This window comes from Terrapene carolina, unplaced genomic scaffold (assembly GCF_002925995.2).
Source record: "Terrapene carolina triunguis isolate 2854851 unplaced genomic scaffold, T_m_triunguis-2.0 Scaffold62, whole genome shotgun sequence".
Taxonomy (NCBI): domain Eukaryota; kingdom Metazoa; phylum Chordata; order Testudines; family Emydidae; genus Terrapene; species Terrapene triunguis.
Window position 1 is genome coordinate 29,080,417 of NW_020664413.1, and position 19,075 is coordinate 29,099,491.

General features: G+C 43.5%; 1 protein-coding gene across 1 annotated transcript in view; it reads right to left on the reverse strand.

The window, feature by feature from the left end:
- The window catches only part of ACVR1 (activin A receptor type 1), a 104,513-nt gene extending 86,105 nt beyond the window's left edge, over nucleotides 1–18,408 (reverse strand). The window contains exon 1 of the mRNA XM_024219020.1: nucleotides 18,155–18,408. Coding sequence (XP_024074788.1) covers nucleotides 18,155–18,162 — 8 coding nt within the window. The 5' untranslated portion in view covers nucleotides 18,163–18,408. The remainder of the gene's footprint in view (nucleotides 1–18,154) is intronic.
- Between the last annotated feature and the right edge of the window lie 667 nt (nucleotides 18,409–19,075).

Sequence of the window (19,075 nt, forward strand, 5' to 3'; positions counted from 1 at the left end):
GAGCATAAGCTTTCGTGGGTAAGAACCTCACTTCTTCAGATGCAAGAAGTGAGGTTCTTACCCACGAAAGCTTATGCTCCCAATACTTCTGTTAGTCTTAAAGGTGCCACAGGACCCTCTGTTGCTTTTTACAGATTCAGATTAACACAGCTACCCCTCTGATATATAATTAAAGTAACCTACAATTCCTTGTTAATGAAGAAAAACACCAAAAGAAAGCAGGACGACTATCTACCATACCAAATCAAGTAGTTACTTGATTATTACTGTACAGCAAAGGACTGTAAATTAACATTAAACATTCTTCTGTATGTTTTGTGTGGTTACTAAAAGTGAAAAAATAATTAACTTCCCTAATGTAAAGTCTACACTACTGCGCTACATTGGCACAGCTGCATCTATAGCATGTCTGGTGAAGATGCGCTATGCCAGTGGGAGAGCGCTCTCCCGTCAGCATAATTACTCCACCTCAACAAAGGCAGAAGCTATGTTGGTGGGAGACTGTCTCCCACCAACATAAGGCCGTGTCCACACTGCTTTTGAAGTCTATTAATTTAGATCACTCAGGTGTGTGAAAAAGCCTCCCCCCCGAGCAATGGAAGTTACATTGACATAAGCAATAGTGTAAACAAAATCTAAGGTGTTATCCCAAGGACATTTCAGGTAAAGTTTATAAAACTGTACCAACTTGTGATCAACACTATTTTCAATATCAACTGGGATTAGTGGATTTTAATAGGCCAGTGTAATTGAAAGTATAAGCTTTAAACAACCTCTTTGAAAAATAAGCTTCTAACCAACACAATATTGTGAATCCTATCTGGGACTCCCTCCACCCTTTCAGAATGTAAATGGCAAAAACAACAAAAACAAAGTAAGAACTCCAGTGTCACATTGCAGCTCTGAGCTCTCTAGAACACAGCACACACAATTCGTCTGGCCCTGCAAAGGACAATTAAACTCAAATATGCAAATAAAAAGAACCAAGTGGTTGTTCATTTGTAAACTTGTTCCAATGAAGCAAATACTTCTGCCAATGAGCTACAATAAAATCAATAGGACACTTATCAAAGCAAGTATCTTACAAAAATTGAGGGTGAATATATATTTGTCATTGTGTGTGTGTGCGCGCCAGCACATTAAAGCTTTTACAGCTATAGCTAGGTCAAGCTATGTCAGGACTTTCATTAGAACCCACCATTGAATGTATTGTGTGACACTAACCTTTGGGGCTGAAACATCTCAAGTTTGGTCTGAGTCCAGAGCCCAAACTTTTTTTGGAAGAATTTTTGCAGTCATTTGTTTAGGGGTGAAATGCACTTTCAGCATTTTAAGAGTCACAGGAGAACTCAAATAACTGAAGAAAGTGACCTCAAGTTTACAGGTACCCCATCAACCCTTTTTTGGTTTAATATTGATTTTTAGGAAAAAAGGATCAACATCTATAGACAATCAGGGGAAAAATCATTTCTGTCCATACTCAACTGTCACGTAAGAATTTTAGCAGATCCCAAAGTCCTGCACCCTCTGTGATACCAACCTACTGCAGTTCCCTAACCTGCATAGGGTGGTGGTTAGGACAGTCTATAGAAGGAAACTGAGGCGACTGCTACACTACAACTGTAACTATGAGTTAGGTGTGCCCTGGTCTGCACTTAAAACTTAGGTCGACATAATTATAGCACTCAAGAGTGTGAAGAATCCACACCATAAGCACTACAGCTATGCCAACCTAGATGCAGCTAGGTTGATGGAAGAATGCTTCTATTGACTTAGCTAGCTTTGCTCAGGGAGGTGGAGTTACTACAGCAATGGAAAAACTCCATCTGTCACTGTAGCATGCACCTATACTATGAGCTGCTGCAGCGCCCGTAATGCAGAAGGGACAGTTAATAGCCGACCCCTAACCAGGTTGCAACAGAGCCATTTATCCTGCGTCTTTAATGAGACTTTACGCTAGACACTGAGCCCATCTACTCTGTGTGTTTTGGCAACTTTTATGCCAATACTGATCAGGGTCCCCCAACTCGATTATAATTGTAGCGTAAACAAAGCTTAAGAGCCCATGCTCACCCAATAGTTAACCATGTGCAAGGACGGTTAGAGAGGGACCCTCTTTCCCCTTCCCAGGTTTGTGTCGGCAGGACATCACAGCTTTCACATTAGCCTTCAGCCCCTTTACATTGTTCTGTAGTAACTTTCTGTCCCTCCACACTAGCAATAAACAAAAAGAATCCAGTTAAAACACAAATGCCTCTACCCGTACCTGCGTGCAGTTATAGTTGTAGTGTGCTACATGCTAACAGGCCTGGGCAGTCCCCCAAGTTTCTTTATGAGAAATGGCAATGAATGCAAAGACACCAAAACTTTTACCTTAAATATGTAACTTATTTGCATAAAGCCACAAAAAAGTCAAGTAACAAAAAAGGGAAAGCTCACAGAACAACATTAGTTTTTCTTACAAGTTTAATAGCCTAACCAATAATCAAATAAATAAATTCTGTGTATGAAAGGCAAGCAAGTTACTCTGAACCTCAACATTGCATTCCCTTTCTTATCCTTTAAGCTACATGCCTATTTTATTGTATTAACTTGACATAAGGTGCACAATAAGCCACTGAAGTAGTGCAGTTGATGCCCAAACTTGAGATTGAAGGGGAAAAAAACAAAAACAAAACAAAACAAAACAAAAAAACACGTTATCCATGAGTACTATGGTTACCCACTGCAAGACCACTTGTTATCTGAGTCAGTACAGCCCTGTGATGTGAAAGTACTGCTCAATATATGGTCCTGTTGATTAGCTGCACTCAGCCTGCCTAATCTTAGAAGTTCCCACAACCCTGCAGGAGAAGAGGGGAAGTGAATAGGAAACATTCAAACAAGCTATTACTCACCAACAGAGAGCGAAGAAGAGTTCGTAAGAAAGGATAATACTTTGCACATCTGAACAGCACTTTGAGAGCTACAGATGCAGAGTACATTATAAACATCACTAGCCCCAATTTGCATGTAGACAGACAGACACAATAAGGACTTGTCTACATGGGGAAAGTGACCATCATAGCCATATGAGAATAAACTATTCTGGAATGACGCCTTGTGTTGACACTTATTCAGGAATTATGGTATAGATTAATTGGAACAACAGTGATTTTTATTCCAGAATAGAGTGTCAACATGGAGAGCTTTTCCAGACTAGCTTATTCTACCATAGCTATGCTAGACAATTTCCTCATATAGGACTGGCCCATAGTGACTTGTGCAAAGTCACACAGCAGATCAATGTCAGGGCTCATCTACGGGGAAACTTATACTGGCATAAACGAAGATGTGACTGTAAATCAAAAAAATTCTACCGATAAAACTTCCTGTGTGGAAGTTTACTTTCTCTAGTATAAGAGGGCCTTTGTTTAGCTTATGGCACTTTTTACACAAAGGGTACATCTTCACTACCCGCCGTATCGGCGGGTAGCAATCGATTTATCTGGGATCGATATATCGCGTCTCGTTAAGACACGATATATCGATCCCCGAACGCGCTCACCGTCGACTCCGGAACTCCACCAGCGTGAGTGGCGGTAGCGCAGTCGACGGGGGAGCCGCGGCCGTCGATCCCGCGCCGTGTGGACCCCAGGTAATTCGATCCAAGATACTTCGACTTCAGCTACGCTATTCGCGTAGCTGAAGTTGCGTATCTTGGATCGATCCCCCCCCAGTGTAGACCAGCCCAAAGTAAGTTAAACATAAGAATGGTCATACTGGGTCAGACCACAGGCCCATCTAGCCCAATATCCTGTCTTCCAATGGCAGGTGCCCCAGAGGGAATGAACAGAACAGGTAATCATCAAGTGATTCATTCCCTGCTGCCCATTTCCAGCTTCTGGCAAACAGAGGCTAGGGACACCATCCCTGCCCACCCTGGCTAATAGTCATTGATGGACCTATCCTCCATGATTTATCTAGTTCTTTTTTGAACCGTTATACTCTTGGCCTTCACAACATCCTCGGGCAAAGAGTTCCACAGGTTGACTGTGCGTTGTGTGAAGAAATACTTCCTTTTGTTAGTTTTAAACCTGCTGCCTATTAATTTCATTTGGTGACCCCTAGTTCTTGGGTTAAGGAAGTATTATTTACTCCTTCTCATAGTTACTTTTTCCACACCAGTCATGATTTTATAGGTTTCTATACATCCCCCTCTTAATCATCTCTTTTCCAAACTGAAAAGTCCCAATCTTATTAATCCCTCCTCATAAAGAAGCCGTTCCATATCCCTAATAATTTTTGTTGCCCTTTTCCAAATCCAATATCTTTTTTGAGATGTGGTGACCACATCTGCATGCAGTATTCAAGATGTGGGCATACCATGGATTTATATAGAGCAGAGGTGGGCAAACTACAGCCCAGGGAACACATCCGGCCCTTCAGACGTTTTAATCTGGTCCTCGAGCTCCCGCCAGGGAGTGGGATCCAGGGCTTGTCCCGCTCCGGTGCTCCAATCGGGAAGCAGGGTTGAGGGCTTACCCCACTCTGTGCAGCTCCCGGAAGCAGTGGCATGTCCCCCCTTTGGCTCTTCCTAATGGGCTCCACGCGCTGCCCCCGCAGCTCCCATTGGCCGGGAATCATGGCCAATGGGAGCTGAAGGGGTGGTGCCTGCAGAGAGGGCAGCACGCAGAACTGCTTGGCCATGCCTCCACGTAGGAGACAGAGGGGGGGACATGCTGCTGCTTCTGGGAGCTACTTGAGGTAAGCGCCGCCCAGACCCTGCACCCTTCCCGTACCCCAACCCCAGCTCTGATCCCCCTCCTGCCCTCCGAACCCCTCAGTCCCAGCCCGGGAGCCCCTTCCCGCACCCTGAACTCATTTCTGGCCCCAATCCAGAGCTTGCACCCCCAGCTGGAGCCCTCACCCCCTCCTGCACCCCAACCCCCATTTTCGTGAGCATTCATGGCCCCCCATGCAATTTCCATATTCAGATGTGGCCCTTGGGCCAAAAAGTTTGCCCACCCCGCTATAGAGGTAATATGATATTTTCTGTCTTATCTACCCCTTTCTTAATGATTCCCAACATTGTTAGCGTTTTTGACTGCCACTGCACATTGAGTGGCAACCAAACCAAACAAGGAAAGACTGGGCTTCGCTATCTCCCTGCACATTTAACTTCTCACCAGGCAGGTGCCCTGGTCTCTGGCAACTCTGCAAGTCAACTTTTGCAAGTCAGTTTAGTCCTTTGGTCAGGGACTGCACACTGTTTCTTCTCCTACCATTGGAGAAGTCAAGTCCTTTCTTAGAGCCTTGGGCTCTACGCAGGGCTTTGGAGCTGTACTCCGGCTCCACTCCAGCTCCAGGCAAAAACCTGCAGCTCCACTGCTCTGGAGCTGCTCTGCACTCCGGTTCCGGCCTCCGCTCCAAAGCCCTGTAAATTAGAATCTAATAAATTGTTTTATAAATAGTTATTGGAAAATAGCTCCTCAATGATTAATTCCTAATTAAAAAGAAGTCAGAGAAATACTTTTCTCCTACAAATTACCATTTATGCGCAAAGCACAGAAATACCATACAGCTGTCAGAAAGATATTTTAACATAAGGAAGCTTTATTGCATAGTTTTGAACTGGTTAAATTGATGCAATCAATCATTCTCCAGAAGGCCATTTTGGACACACAATAAATATGTATGTGAGTGAAAAAGAGGTAAAATGAATGCATATTGTGTGCCTCAGATTTTAGCATAGGTCTGGCAGAATAATTATATTACTCCTGAAGGAATTCCGCACCACTGCTCAAGGGCAGAATTAATGTCCCCCGCAGATTTTTTTTCCTCCTGCAGAAAAATTGATTCTGAGACAGAGGTGAAAGGAAGCTGCAATTAGCCCTTGGTGGGCGAAAGGTGTGATATGGCACCAGAAGAGAGGGCGGCGGGCTCGTGGACCGGAGCAGCCAGCCATGGAGAGGGAGGAGACAGACTGCATTCCTCGGAGTGCCCCGCTCATGGGGATATGTGCAGATGTTCCTGACTGAATGGGAGAGGCTCCCCAACTCCTTAACAATCCCCCCCCCTCCCAAAACACAGTTCCATATTTCTCCCACCCACATCCAACAACCCATTAGGTCCACACCCAGTCTCCTTCCCAGAAATTACTTCCCTCTCTCTCAGCTCCTCCATCACCTCTGACTCCCCCAATCCTTTGCACTGTTGCTGAGGGGTGTGGGAAATTCATTTAAATTACAATAGAAAAATGTATTATTATTCAAAGTTCTGTATTGATATGCCTAGTCATGAATCTGTCAAAAGATTTCCTGAATGTTTTTATCTGTACAGTCACAGACATGCTTGCTGACAGGTATTTGGAAATCAATTACCAAAATAGTTGAAACTGGTGTGATTATATTGTGGTTTGTAACAAATAAAATGTGCAGAGTTTTAAAATATTGCGCACTGAATTTTGGTGCAGAATTCCCCCAGGAGTTTTATATTCAGCTTTCTACCAGAGGTATGTACATGAGTTTTACATGTGTGCATTGAGTCTACACAAAATGGAACAAATATCCTACCAGTTAAGTTAGAACATGTTATTAATTTGCATTACCATTGGCTGAAGTAAAGGACAAACAAACATACATGAGGAGTGTCCACACCAGGCTTCACAAATGAACCAAGTATCTCAAGTTCACTGACAAAGTCGTTAACTAGAGGTTAAAAATAAAAAGGCTAGCTAGCAAAGAAAAGTGCAAAAAAAAAAAAAAAGGGGGGGGGGGGTAGTCCAGGCTGAAGTTGGAGGGACAGTATGAGAGCAGTTATGCAGAGCTGTGAAGGGCTTTGAATGCAGTACCTGATCTGATAGAAAATGGGAAGCTAATGGATAAACTCCAAGGACTTGCCTTCACTCTGCTTGGTGATTACAACTGAACTTGAGGTACTAAAGGGTATCTTCCCTGCCAGAGATAGCCCAGGTGAGCAGTACCTGAGTTAGCCTAACCTGGATATGAGCAGCAACATTGCAAAGCCCTTACATGAGTTACTGCATCCTCACCGGTGCTGCACTTGTGTGTGTTCCTAGCATTTCTGGGGACACATCCCATGGTTCTTTGTGCTGCAATAAATTGAGCCACTCTGATTCTTGCCCAGTGAACTGGGAGAACTAGTCTAACCTTATGGGCCCATGGGGGAATTGGGGGAAAGCATTGGAGGACTATCAGCACTGAAGTGATTTAGCCTGTGTCCTCACTGCAAAGTGACCAAGTTACTAGCCCGAGTAGAGTGGCACCTGGGCTCTAACCCATACCTCCAGACAAGCCAGCTAGCCTAGTTGAAAGCACCACTAAACTTGGGTGAAAGGGCTGTGTGTGGGGATGGGAGGGTAGTTGAGGTAACATCTAGGTAAGAGCCCAGGTGAACTCTGCAGTGAAGACGTACCCTTACAAAAAGCTAGAGAGGCAATCCCCATGTTTATTCCAGGTTACAAGCATTTGTTCTTCACCCTAGGGATCAGCCTATTTGAGCTATTCCCATTAGTTATACTAGAGTAAGCACCTCTATAACAGGTATAATTATATACCAGGGGCAAGCAGCAATGAGAGCAGTACAAAAAACTGTGTTTAGATAATGCTCAGTGAAAGGATAAGGGTCTGGACACAAATTTTAGCTGTACGGAAAAAAATTATACAAAGGAAATCTAGAATACTTTTGTTATAGTTGATTAATTTAGGCATACCTTATGCTGTCTGTTATTTTATATCAGTTAATACAGCACCCCTAAGACTACCTTAAATCATTAGCAACTTCACAGGACATTTTTTCTTTCAGTGTATACTTCATCAGCTTTAATGTATTCTTCCACTATGGTCATTTGTCAAAACCACAAGCGATATTTTTCTTAAGAAAATAAACTTTTTTCAAATAACTCCAGTACTGTTTGATGTATTTGTTACCCTTTAACTTTAGCCAGAGTTTAAAGTAAAATTAAAGCAAGTTCTTTAATGTAAGAATCAGACCATAATTCAATTCCAAAATAGATATGAACTGCCCAATTTAGTACCCTGTCTAGTGAACTACAAGTTGTAAATTTTGTTTAGGTAAGGTGGGAGGGAATAAGGACCCACCTACAATACAACCATTTTACGAGACCAATGGCCCCAGTAACATGCTACCAAATCATGCTGCACCCTTGTCAAGTCTCAGGCTGTAGCATGATCAATAGAGAGTTTGGTCTTGTCCACACAACCAAAACCAGTCTGTGTTTTAGCAACATTGGGGGCCCTACCTCAATTAACTGAGTCACCCACGGAAGTTGTTGTAGTGAAGGCCCTGGATTAGTGCTCATGTATAACTGCTTTTATATATAATTCTAAGTTATAAATATAAATAAATATAATTCCATATGGTAAAATCCTGACCCTAGTGAAGTCGTTAGCAGATTTGCCATTCAGAGGGGTCAGAATATCACCCATGGTACTTACATCCAGCAAGGCACCACCTATTCCATTGCTATGTTCCACATCAACCTTTTGTAGAATTATCCTTACTTAAACCAATGATCAGGTATTTAAATGGGCACAGTCCAGAGACTTGATAAGTTGTAACACAGGAGAGAGTTCCAGTAAGACTTGCAGCTTCTTAAACAATTAATATACACTTCTACCTCGATATAATGCTGTCCTCGGGAGCCCAAAAAAAAAAATCTTACCGCGTTATAGGTGAAATCGTGTTATATCGAACTTGCTTTGATCCGCCGGAGTACGCAGCCCTGCCCCCCCCGGAGCACTGCTTTACCGCGTTCTATCCGAATTAGTGTTATATCGGGTCGCGTTATATCGGGGTAGAGGTGTATGTTGAGTATCATCTGATCATCAGCCCTTCCCAAATGCTTAACATAGGAAATAATCCACCAGCTGTGTAGTGAGGAAGAGAATATATATTCTGGTAAAAATCTACAATTTCAAAAAAAAGTATCTGATGTACTCTTTTTGTATTTGCCAGTTTTATTGCCAAACTAATACTTCCTTTAGCTGGTTACCTTGTGTCTTATTGATAATTTTAATGGTAAATAAGTGAGAATTCTACCAGCACCCAATATTTTAAGCTGCTCATTTACATTAAAAAAAAGTTTTAAACAAAAAAATTTCAGTCTTAAAACAATCTAGTAGTTCCAGCCCACCCACACAAAAACGCTTCAGTAAAACTGTCTCGTAATTCTTCAGTGAAGAACTCTAAATAGCATAGTCTGTTCTGAAAAGAGTAATACATGTGCAGTTTTTTAATTTTACAATTCTATTCAGTATTAATTGAAATTGGAGAGAATGATCTAATCAACAGGATAGGCAACACGCAGCCAAATCTGCCAGAACAACTGATATCAAGGAATGGATTGGTAGACATACCAGTTGTGCCTCTGACAAAAACAAAGAAAACAGGGACTTTAAAACAATCATGTCTAAGCTATGGTTTGTGGAACTTTCAAGTCCCTGAGAGTTTCATGTTCAAGCTCGTACAACATGGGAAAGAGGAACCCACAAGGACAAAACAACTGGAAACACCAACAAGAAACCACATATAGCTTCAGGAGCTGTTCCATGAGACAAAAGAACAAGACCCTTAAATAGAAAGGAAGCCAAAGACAAATTCTGATAAGTTTCCCTAGTGGAAAAAAAGCCAGGAAGATCAGTACACCCACAGCCTATTCTGCTGGAGGAAACTATATGCCTTCCTTAAGCTAGTGTTCAGAGGATCATCTAGAAGCCAACTCAAAGAGTTCCTCCTACACAAGCATTCAGGTCTTGAGCAGTCCAGGCAAACAACGCACGTTACAACAAAGCTTAAACTTGTTCTTCATAATAATTTTAAAAACAACACTAGCTGCCTATTTAATTTTTAAAACAGCAAAAAAATATCCACCTCCCTTTCCATTTCTTATAAGGAGCCTTGAAGTTTAAACCTCCTCAGTGTGATAGATTAGCTCTTGGCAGTCCAGGGGCTCCAGGCTGCTGGCCCCATGCTGCCCGGGTTCCCTAGGGACAGCTCTGTCCACCCTTAGGGATCCCCCCCCCCCCCCCCGAGAACCCCCTGTAACATTTTGCGAACGCCAGTTTGGGAACCATTGGTCTAGACAAACCCCCAGGGGCAGTCTACATTACAGGAGTCACTGCAGCTATGCCACTATAGTACCATAGCGTAGACATTTCCTACATTGATGTAAGGGGTTTTTCCCCTCCATTTTATGCAAACCCAAGCGCTGGTAGCTAGTCAATGGAAGAATTCCATCTAGTCACATCTACACATTGCCTTAATTACAGTGTTCAGGAGTGTGAATTTTTTCATATCCCTGAGCAACGTAGCTAGGTAAACCTAAATTTTAAAAGCAGAAAAGGATAGTAGGGAGGCTGAGCCCTATGGAAAACCACAAGTTTGTCAACTAACAGGTGTTTACTTGGTAGATGGATACTGCACAACGTTAACTCTTGTTAACAGTCCTTGGGCAGACATATCCCAGGAGACATTGTGGAAAACAGGGCAGCAACATAATTTTATGACAGACCTAGCACTTGCCCCCAAGGAAAATAAGTGTTCATCCAGCCTGATGTCCGCTTCATGAGGACACTGGGCCAGCACATCCTTCAGGTGACCAGTCAGCTAAAGCATGCTAGACTAAACACTGGCATAAGACTAGCGAGGGCAGGTCCTGAAAACAGACATTTCTAATTGCAGGGACCCATGGATACCCTAATTATTTATGAAGATGGACATTGTGTTGTTCATTTGCACTAATGCAGAATAGGATGTGATTACAGTGGACGAGTAAGGATTTTCTGGAGTTGGTAACTAGCGGTTTTGCATAACCAGCAAAGATTATTTAAGGCTGGTTCTGACCAATGGCAGATACAATGCCTAGTTCCAATGCACTGCTCAGCTGCCATGCATATCCCAATGCTCCATTGACTTCAGTGAAATGTTAACAGGTAACAGTAGCAAGCAGTTGAAGTGGAGGACTAGCAAAGGGTTAAGCTGAATCCAATCTGAAATGAAACACCAGATCAGAGGTTGAAGAGGCTCCCCCTACTAGCTCCGATAATGAGATGCAGCACTTGATATCCTTCATACACTAGCTGATGAATCGTTATTAGTCATTTCTGATTTGGGCTTTCTATCTCTGAGTCAGCATATTTAAACCCACTACTAAATGGGTAAAAGATTTATAAAAAAACCCACATCTTACACGTTATTAATCATATCTTGATGTTATCTGACTTAATCTCTTTCATCTTCTATATCATCTCACTCAGCTTATCCAATAAAAACAAACTCAATATCATCTTTGTGATTCTACTCAGTTCATTTTGGTTCTTATGTAATATAGGGTAGCACTTTCAAAAGCACACACTGAAAGTCAATGGGCCTTACTAGCCTAAAGGTATGTCTACGCTGCAAAGAAAACCCCACAGCACTGAGTCGCAGAGCCAGAATCAACTGACTTGGGCTCAGGCTGCAGGACCAAAAATAGCAGCGTAGTTGTTCCTGCTCAGGCTGGAACCCAGGCTCCAGATTGTTTCCCCTTACCGGGCACCAGAGCCTACAGTGCTATTTTTAGCCCTGCAGCCCGAACCCCGCAAACCCAAGTAAATTGATCTGGGTTCTGAGACTTGGTTTTTCCTCTACGGTGTAGACATACTTTTAGTCACTTCTGAAAATGGGACTTGGGCTCCTAAGTCACCTGATGTAATTTTGAAAATATTACTCTAAGACTGTGTTGCTATGTAATGGTTGCAAATACTGCAGGGGAATAGTTTAAATGTAATAAAAAAAAAATCACTTGATTATTTCTTTAAAGCATTTCTATTAAATTTAATAACAAAACTTTGTGCTTATATAGCTCCTTCCATCTGAGGATCTCAAAGCACTTTACAAGTGTTTGGAAATTAAGCCTTCCAACACACCTGGGAAGTATCATCACTGTTTTACAGATGTGGTAGACTGAAGCACAGAAAGATTAAGATCTCAGCTACACACTAAGGGCTTGTCTAGAGTAGGATTTAAAATTATGGTTTTAGGAGATAACTCGTCCTAACGTTCTTAAACTGTGTTAAAAATCTACACTGCCTTGTCTACAATAGTGTTTTAGAACACCACACCTTTAACTCCCAGTCAAAACACACAAAAAGCCTAGCAGAATCCCCATTAGTAATCACATGCTTAATAGTTGGCAGGACAGGACCCAGATTAAGCATTGTCTGGTGACCCAGTCCCACCACAATGTTCAAACACAGCTCTTTCTTGCTGTGTAGATGGAAGTGAACTGTATTTTTACCATATACCTGTTAGACAGAGGTAGATCTACAAGCACAGGTTACAGGAACCCCACTTGTAATGTCAAGGTGCTAGGAAAGGGAACGGATCCAGGGATTTCTACAAGGATCCTGTCCTTAGATCCTGCTCCTACATCAGCTTCACATAAAATTTCAGCTCTACTCTACTGTGCCACTGTTCCTGCTGAAAGGAAGAAGAGGCTTTTCCAAGTCCTCCTACCCCCAAGAGCTTCTCAACTGCTAAGAAAGAGCAGGTCACTTCTCCAATTTCCTAAAAGCACCTGGCTATCTTATTTGGATGGATAGACAGCCGGGGAAAAAAAAGGTGGGGGGAGGGGCGGGGGGGAAATCTTAACCAACTTGACATATCAGGCTAGACAGCAGCATAAACAGTCATCAGAACATCAAGAATTATAGTTGATACACAAATAGGAGGAATGTGTTTTGTATTAAGTGGAAGTTTGTTAATAACTAGCTTCAGGAAATATAGCTGAAAATGCTCTGAGAAAGGTCTGCAGAGACACAGACTGAACTTCTGTGGTCACTGTTAAAACAGTTACAAATCCCTTTGTAAGTAATTAATGTGACTACGCTATTCCATATACTAAGTAACAAACACTAGGTAACATGATTCATTTGCAAAGGCAAAGCAACCAATATGCTGCTATATTCCTTACAAAAAAAAAATAAAAAAAATAAAAATGAAGGAAATACGATGGTTACATTTTCACAAAAGCAAAATTAGAAAGATGTTAACGATGACTGTTGTAATGTAGATTATCAATAGGCTTGGAAGAATTAAGCTTATAAGTATGTCAGTAAGTGTCAAGTTCACCACACACAATGAAAAAAGTATTCCCACAATTATAACTGAAATTTACAGATAGGCCAAGTAAAAAAATTGTTGCTTGAGAACTTGAGTATGATTTAAGGCTATTTATTTCATACATTTTGGCATGTGATGTTGACAATTTGTATTTTAACCATTAAAGCTTTGAGTCTCACTGTCTAACACCATTAAATAATTGTCTGACCACCACTCCCATCCATAACGGCCTACAACTGCCAAAATTTAAGTCAATAAAAACCTAAAAAAGGCAGAAGAACCAAAACTGTGGGCAACTGTGAAGATTTATATTGATAAAAACTGCAACAGTGCTTAAAAACATCAATATTATCCATCAAAATTATAAAAATAACAATAAAAATCAAGTTCTGCCATGGCTATTTATAAAGAACTGAGTGAAAATACAAGGAGACTGCCATTGGAGTGCCCTGTAAAATAGAGCAGCTGATACAACTGAAAGCGACTGGTACGGCCAACACCAATAATATCCAAACAGGATTTCCATTTCTCTGCTTCTAACTTTGAAATGTGCTATATTTACATGAATTATAATTAAACACAGATAAATGGTTCCCTTCTCCCAAGCATTTTTTTTTTTAAATAAACAGCCCCACCTTCTATATTTTTGGACAGACTACAGTTCATCACATAAAGGCTGATGATGTAGACAGTGAAATGGCTGCAAAAATTATCTCAGTCACTGTAGTATGCCTTGAAGTATGTCCTGAAATGGAGACAGAGGGGAAAAAGACCACTTTGTCATTAGGTTACAAAAGGGCATATGAGTAGTGGGAAGAACTACAAGCAAGGACTACCCATAAATCTTGGGCCATCTGGGTCAACAGGCAATTCCCAAAGTATATGGCATGCCAAGGGCCCTTTATGAAGTTAATTATAACACAAACAGAAAAGTGTTTTTCATACTAACAAGGTACACTGAGGTGGGGTCCAAGTGACTCAAAACAACAGTATGGAACACATCACTGTTTGTTCAAATGTAGGGGATGAGGTGGGTTACTTTCATTTTGGAGAATCTGTTCTCCTAAAAGACAGACTAATTCATAATGTCTAAATATATGTTAGAACCATCCAGGGAAGCATCAATGCATTTGCAGGCAGCTTCATTTGGGTGCTTGGCCTTTTTACTGCCTTCAATTTCATACCCTTCTTGGGAAGAGCATTATTCTCAAACAACATTAGATCTTTACAGATGGTACTTGGAGGGCATTTATAAAATATTTGATATGGTCACTACAGCCTCCATGCATAGGGCCTAGTTCAAGGCTAGAGGACATAGAAATGAAAACTGAAAAGAGAGACATCTAAATGTGTCACTGACCATAAGCAAATTGCTTCATCCTTTGGAAGAACAGGATTTTTCCTAGTTGGAAGATTGGGGGGCCACAGAAGTGTCTTAATGCATGTCACAAAAATGGACAATCTTTGTTGATTTGAAAGTATGGTTCCACTTGGAAATCTTAGTGACTCTATCAAGAATGCTCACTTTAGGGTGATAAAAAATGTTTCCCTAATAACTGCCAGCCCGTCAAACTTAGCCTGGAATTTGAAAGTTTCTATCTCCTGCATCATCACAAATAACAAAAAGTTCTCTAGGACAGATTATGCCCTCAGTGATAGCTGTACAAGCCCACAGTCTTCAGTAGGTTTAAGCAGGGTATGTCCCTGTAGGCATGAAGCGTTCTTCTTCCAGTTTACTATAAAAAAGGTACTGCTGTAAATAGATCAATGGTTCTCAAGCTGACGGACCACTTGAAAATTGCTGTGGGTCTTAGCGGACCACTTAATGATCTTTCCAAATGTTGTTTGTACTGTTAGCTAACTATTGTAAAGCGCTTTGAATAAAAGCGCTATATTAAAAAAAATTAACAAATAAAAGCACACTACTCACTTTAATATCAGTAGTCTTACCTTTCTAATGTGATGGATGTGCCCTTTCTCCCCCGCTGCGCCAGCCCCCAACCTGGGACTGGGAAGGAGAGGGGTATCTCCCCTGCCACAGCAGCCACAGAGCTGAGGCTGGGAAAGACGGCTGTCTCTCCCCAGCAGCCACAGCCCTGGAGCTGGGGAAAGTCACATCTTTCTCTGGCTGCCGGAGCCCTGCACGTCCCAAATTCCCCCCACCCCCTCTTCTCACCCCACTGCCTCCTCCCACCTACTCCCCAATACTACTCCTTCCAAGGCCACCACCTCACCTTACATGTGCGTCTTCTCCAGGGTCCAGGCACCTAATTAGTGGAGCCACGCCTGCACGGCTCCACTAATTAGGTGGGTGGCCCTTCATTCTTGTGTGCGGACACTCAGGCGCGTACCTTAGAGGGGACTATGTGGTCCACAGACCACAATTTGAGAACCTCTGAAATAGATCATTTTGTATCTCTACAGGGTATTGCTACAAATTACATTATTGTAAAGGCTAACACCAAGCTTATGGTGTTTCACAAAGCAATGAGTGTTAATAAAATCTTTAGGACCGTTAATACATAGATATGAGCCCATTAATACTACATAAAATAGGTGGTTTGATTTAGTCTCCCAGAAATGCATTGACTAAACACCACCAAATCAGCAAAGAATGAAATAGCCTCAAGAGATTCAAATGCACACAGGATTTCTGGCCTCTGACTTCATCAGTTTCCTGTCAAAACTTCAGCCTTCTCTAAACTGGCTTTTGCTACACTGGCTTTCAGTGTTGCCTTCTTTCTCATATACCAGGCAATGAGAAAAATATTAACCATTATAAACGTCTCCCATGATGACTGCATTGTATGTAGTCCAGAAAATTTCTTCCAGAGTCAGTGATTCAGATATATGGTTGTTTGTATATCAATACTAAACAACAAGAGCTGTAAGAGAAATAGGGTGGAATTTGATACCTAGTATTCTTCTGTTTGGAAGGCAGAGTCATTGGGGCTGGGTTATTAGCAAGAGCTTCCCCTCCTCCCTCTGCCCCCTGCAATCTCCAAATTGAGACAATTATCAAAATAAGAGGCTGTTTGCTATTATTATGCCTATCCTAAATGGTTACAGCTAGAGAAGTTGCCTTTAAAAACCACACACCATGTAGTTTGTTATTTCACTTAACTTTTTCCTTCCCCTGAGCAGTAGAATTATTCACATTCTCAACAACTGAGACATTTTCCTTCCTCACTTTTAAAATACCCATTTCTCCACAATTTTCAGAGTTGGGGGCTTGGGGGAGGAGAAAGATGACTGGAAGATAATTTTCTCAAGGCTGAGGACTAGACCAGACAAGACTCCTTAGACTGTGGGTATGTCTATACTACGCGCAGAATCGGCAGACAGCGATCAATCCACCGGGGGGAGGGGGGGTCAATTTATCTAGATGCGATAAATCGACCCCCCCCCCCCGAGCACTCTCCCATCGACTCCTATACTCCACCGCCGCGAGAGGTGCAGGCAGAGTCGATCGGGGAGCGACAGCAGTCAACTCACCGCAGTGAAGACACCGCTAAGTACGTCGACTTCAACTACGTTATTCACGTAGCTGAAGTTGCATAACTTAGATCGATCCCCCCTCAGCGTAGACCAGGCCTGTGTTAATACCACTCTCCATCAGGCTAATGGGATTGCTGTTGAGCATTACAAGACATCCATGTCTCACAGAGCTGAGCAGACTAAATCTAAAGTACTTGCTAGTTTGAGAGAGACCAGGAATCAAGGCTGTATGTAGCTGTCTTCCACACAGGTGTGTGGAACACTCAACAGGCCATGTTCTACATTTCTGAACTGTGATATTTTCCGTTTGTTTTGATTTAAGTTATCAACACACATCCCAAAAGTCCTGGTAATATCTGTTTATCTCACAGGGTTTTTCCACCATGAAATCACATACCTCAACCATTTTCAAGTTGGTCCTATGACTTCAATGCATTTAGAAAGGGAGTGTTGATTATTCATCGTGAGCACATGACAGGAACAGCTTTGTAACGTTTGGACTATATTTTGGAAAAATAGTTGTGTACTTTAAAGCATGTTTGATAAATACTTAAGATATTTATAAAACATAGAAAAGCAATTTTGAAACAAGTTCTATGTTTGGCTCATATGATGTTTTAAAACTCTGCTAGTAGAGTTTTAATATTGCTAACAGGAAAGAGACTTAAGAAACTAGACCCCAAAAGATAGCTGCATTCTTCAAAGGACTAAATTAACAGCTTTTTATGTGTGATAGTCATTGTAATGTTTAATCAATCAGCATGAGGCAACTGAAACCAACAGGAAAGTGTCAGTCTTGTTCACCAATCATTTCTACATTACAAAAGAAGCTTGAAAACTAGTGGGAACTCCAGCCTTTCTACAAAGTGTTTCTGTGCTTAAAACAGTGACAGAAGAACCCAGAGATGAACTGAAAATAGCAATTCGTCCATTTAAAAGCAGCATTCACCTACCCGGATCACCCCCCCTCCTTCATCCATTTAAAGGTTCCCAAGCTTCTCTTTTTACTGTTATGGTTACAGCGCAGAGGGAAGAGTTTAAACTTGGCAAAGTAACGTGTAACATCTGTAACCACATTTGCCTTGTGGGCATCAGAAGATGAATCCCACATTCCTGCCTTTGAAGCTATTCAAACGACAGCTAGCAAGGAAGGGAGCTCAGAGAGGAGTTTCCTGGCTCTTTCTTGTCGAGCAGGGGCCAGGAACTCCCAGCGGAGGGAGACATTCAAGGCCGCGGCAAGCAGAGGGCAGATGTCATGTTTTGGCTGCCAGCGCCCCTGAAGGCGCCTCCCCGCCAGAGGTAGGTAGCGAGGTGCCCGCACCGACTCCCCGACGCGCACTGCCGGGAGCTGGGACTTCCCGCCTGGGCCCCACAGCAGGCAGGACCGAGGCCCCGCAGGCAGCGCGTCCCCTCCCGCGCCCCGGGGCGGGCAGGACCTCCCCGCGCGGCACCAGAGGCAGCTCCCGGCCCAGGCGGCGCGGGGGGCTCCGCAGGGCCGCCCGCCGCAGCGGGGCCCGGCAAGGCCACTCACCGTCTCATGGCAGCGCGGAGGGAGGAGGCGCGGGGCTGCGGCGGCGCCGGGGCGCTAGAGACGGGCAGCCCTCGCCATGGGGCGGCGGCGAGACCTCCCCGCGCCGCTGCGCTCTAATCACGGCGCTTCCTCTCGGCCAAGCCCGGCCGCATGCCCCAGCCCTGCCCGCGGGGACTCGGCGGCGGACGAGGGACGAGACGCCGGAGAGCCAAAGTTCCCAGCGGCGGCAGGCGGGGCTGGGATGCTGCTCCTGCGGCGCCAGCGGGAGGAGGAAGTGGCTGCTCCCCGCTCTGCCAATGGACGCCCGGCGCTGTAATTAATAACCAGGCACCAGGCACATCATTTCCTCCCGGCACAAACCCAGCGCGCCGCCCCGCCTCGCCCCCTGCCGGCCGGCCGGCGCAGCGCACCCTGCCCGGCCACGTTCGCAGCCAGTCGCCCCTCCGGCAATGAGCGCACCGCGTGAGGGTAAAGTCACCGGTGCCGGCCGGCCCCAGGGCAGACACGCAATGCGGTGTAAACCTGGCTGATGTGGATTGAGTTTAATTCAGTCCGCCTGCAGCCATAGGCGCCGCCGCCTGGTTTAAGAGTGCCCCTGCCAGCCCCAAGCAGTCAGAAGTGTTGAGTCAGACCCCCAGAACTCATGCCATTGACTTGAAAAGTAAGAATTTGTTAACGGAAACAAGGAGGAGTCTTATGCCCAAATAAATCTGTTAGTCTTTAAGGTGCCACCGGACTCCTCCGTGTTTTTGTGGCTACAGACTAACACAGGCAACCCCTCTGAAACTTTTTAACCGCCTCCCATTTCTGAGCCGTTAGGATTCACTGTGGTCACACCTTCCAGCTTTCCTCCGCAATCAGGAGGGCTAGAAACTCACTTTTTTTAAAAGTGGAGGTGTATTGCCAGGAGCAGTGACTTTA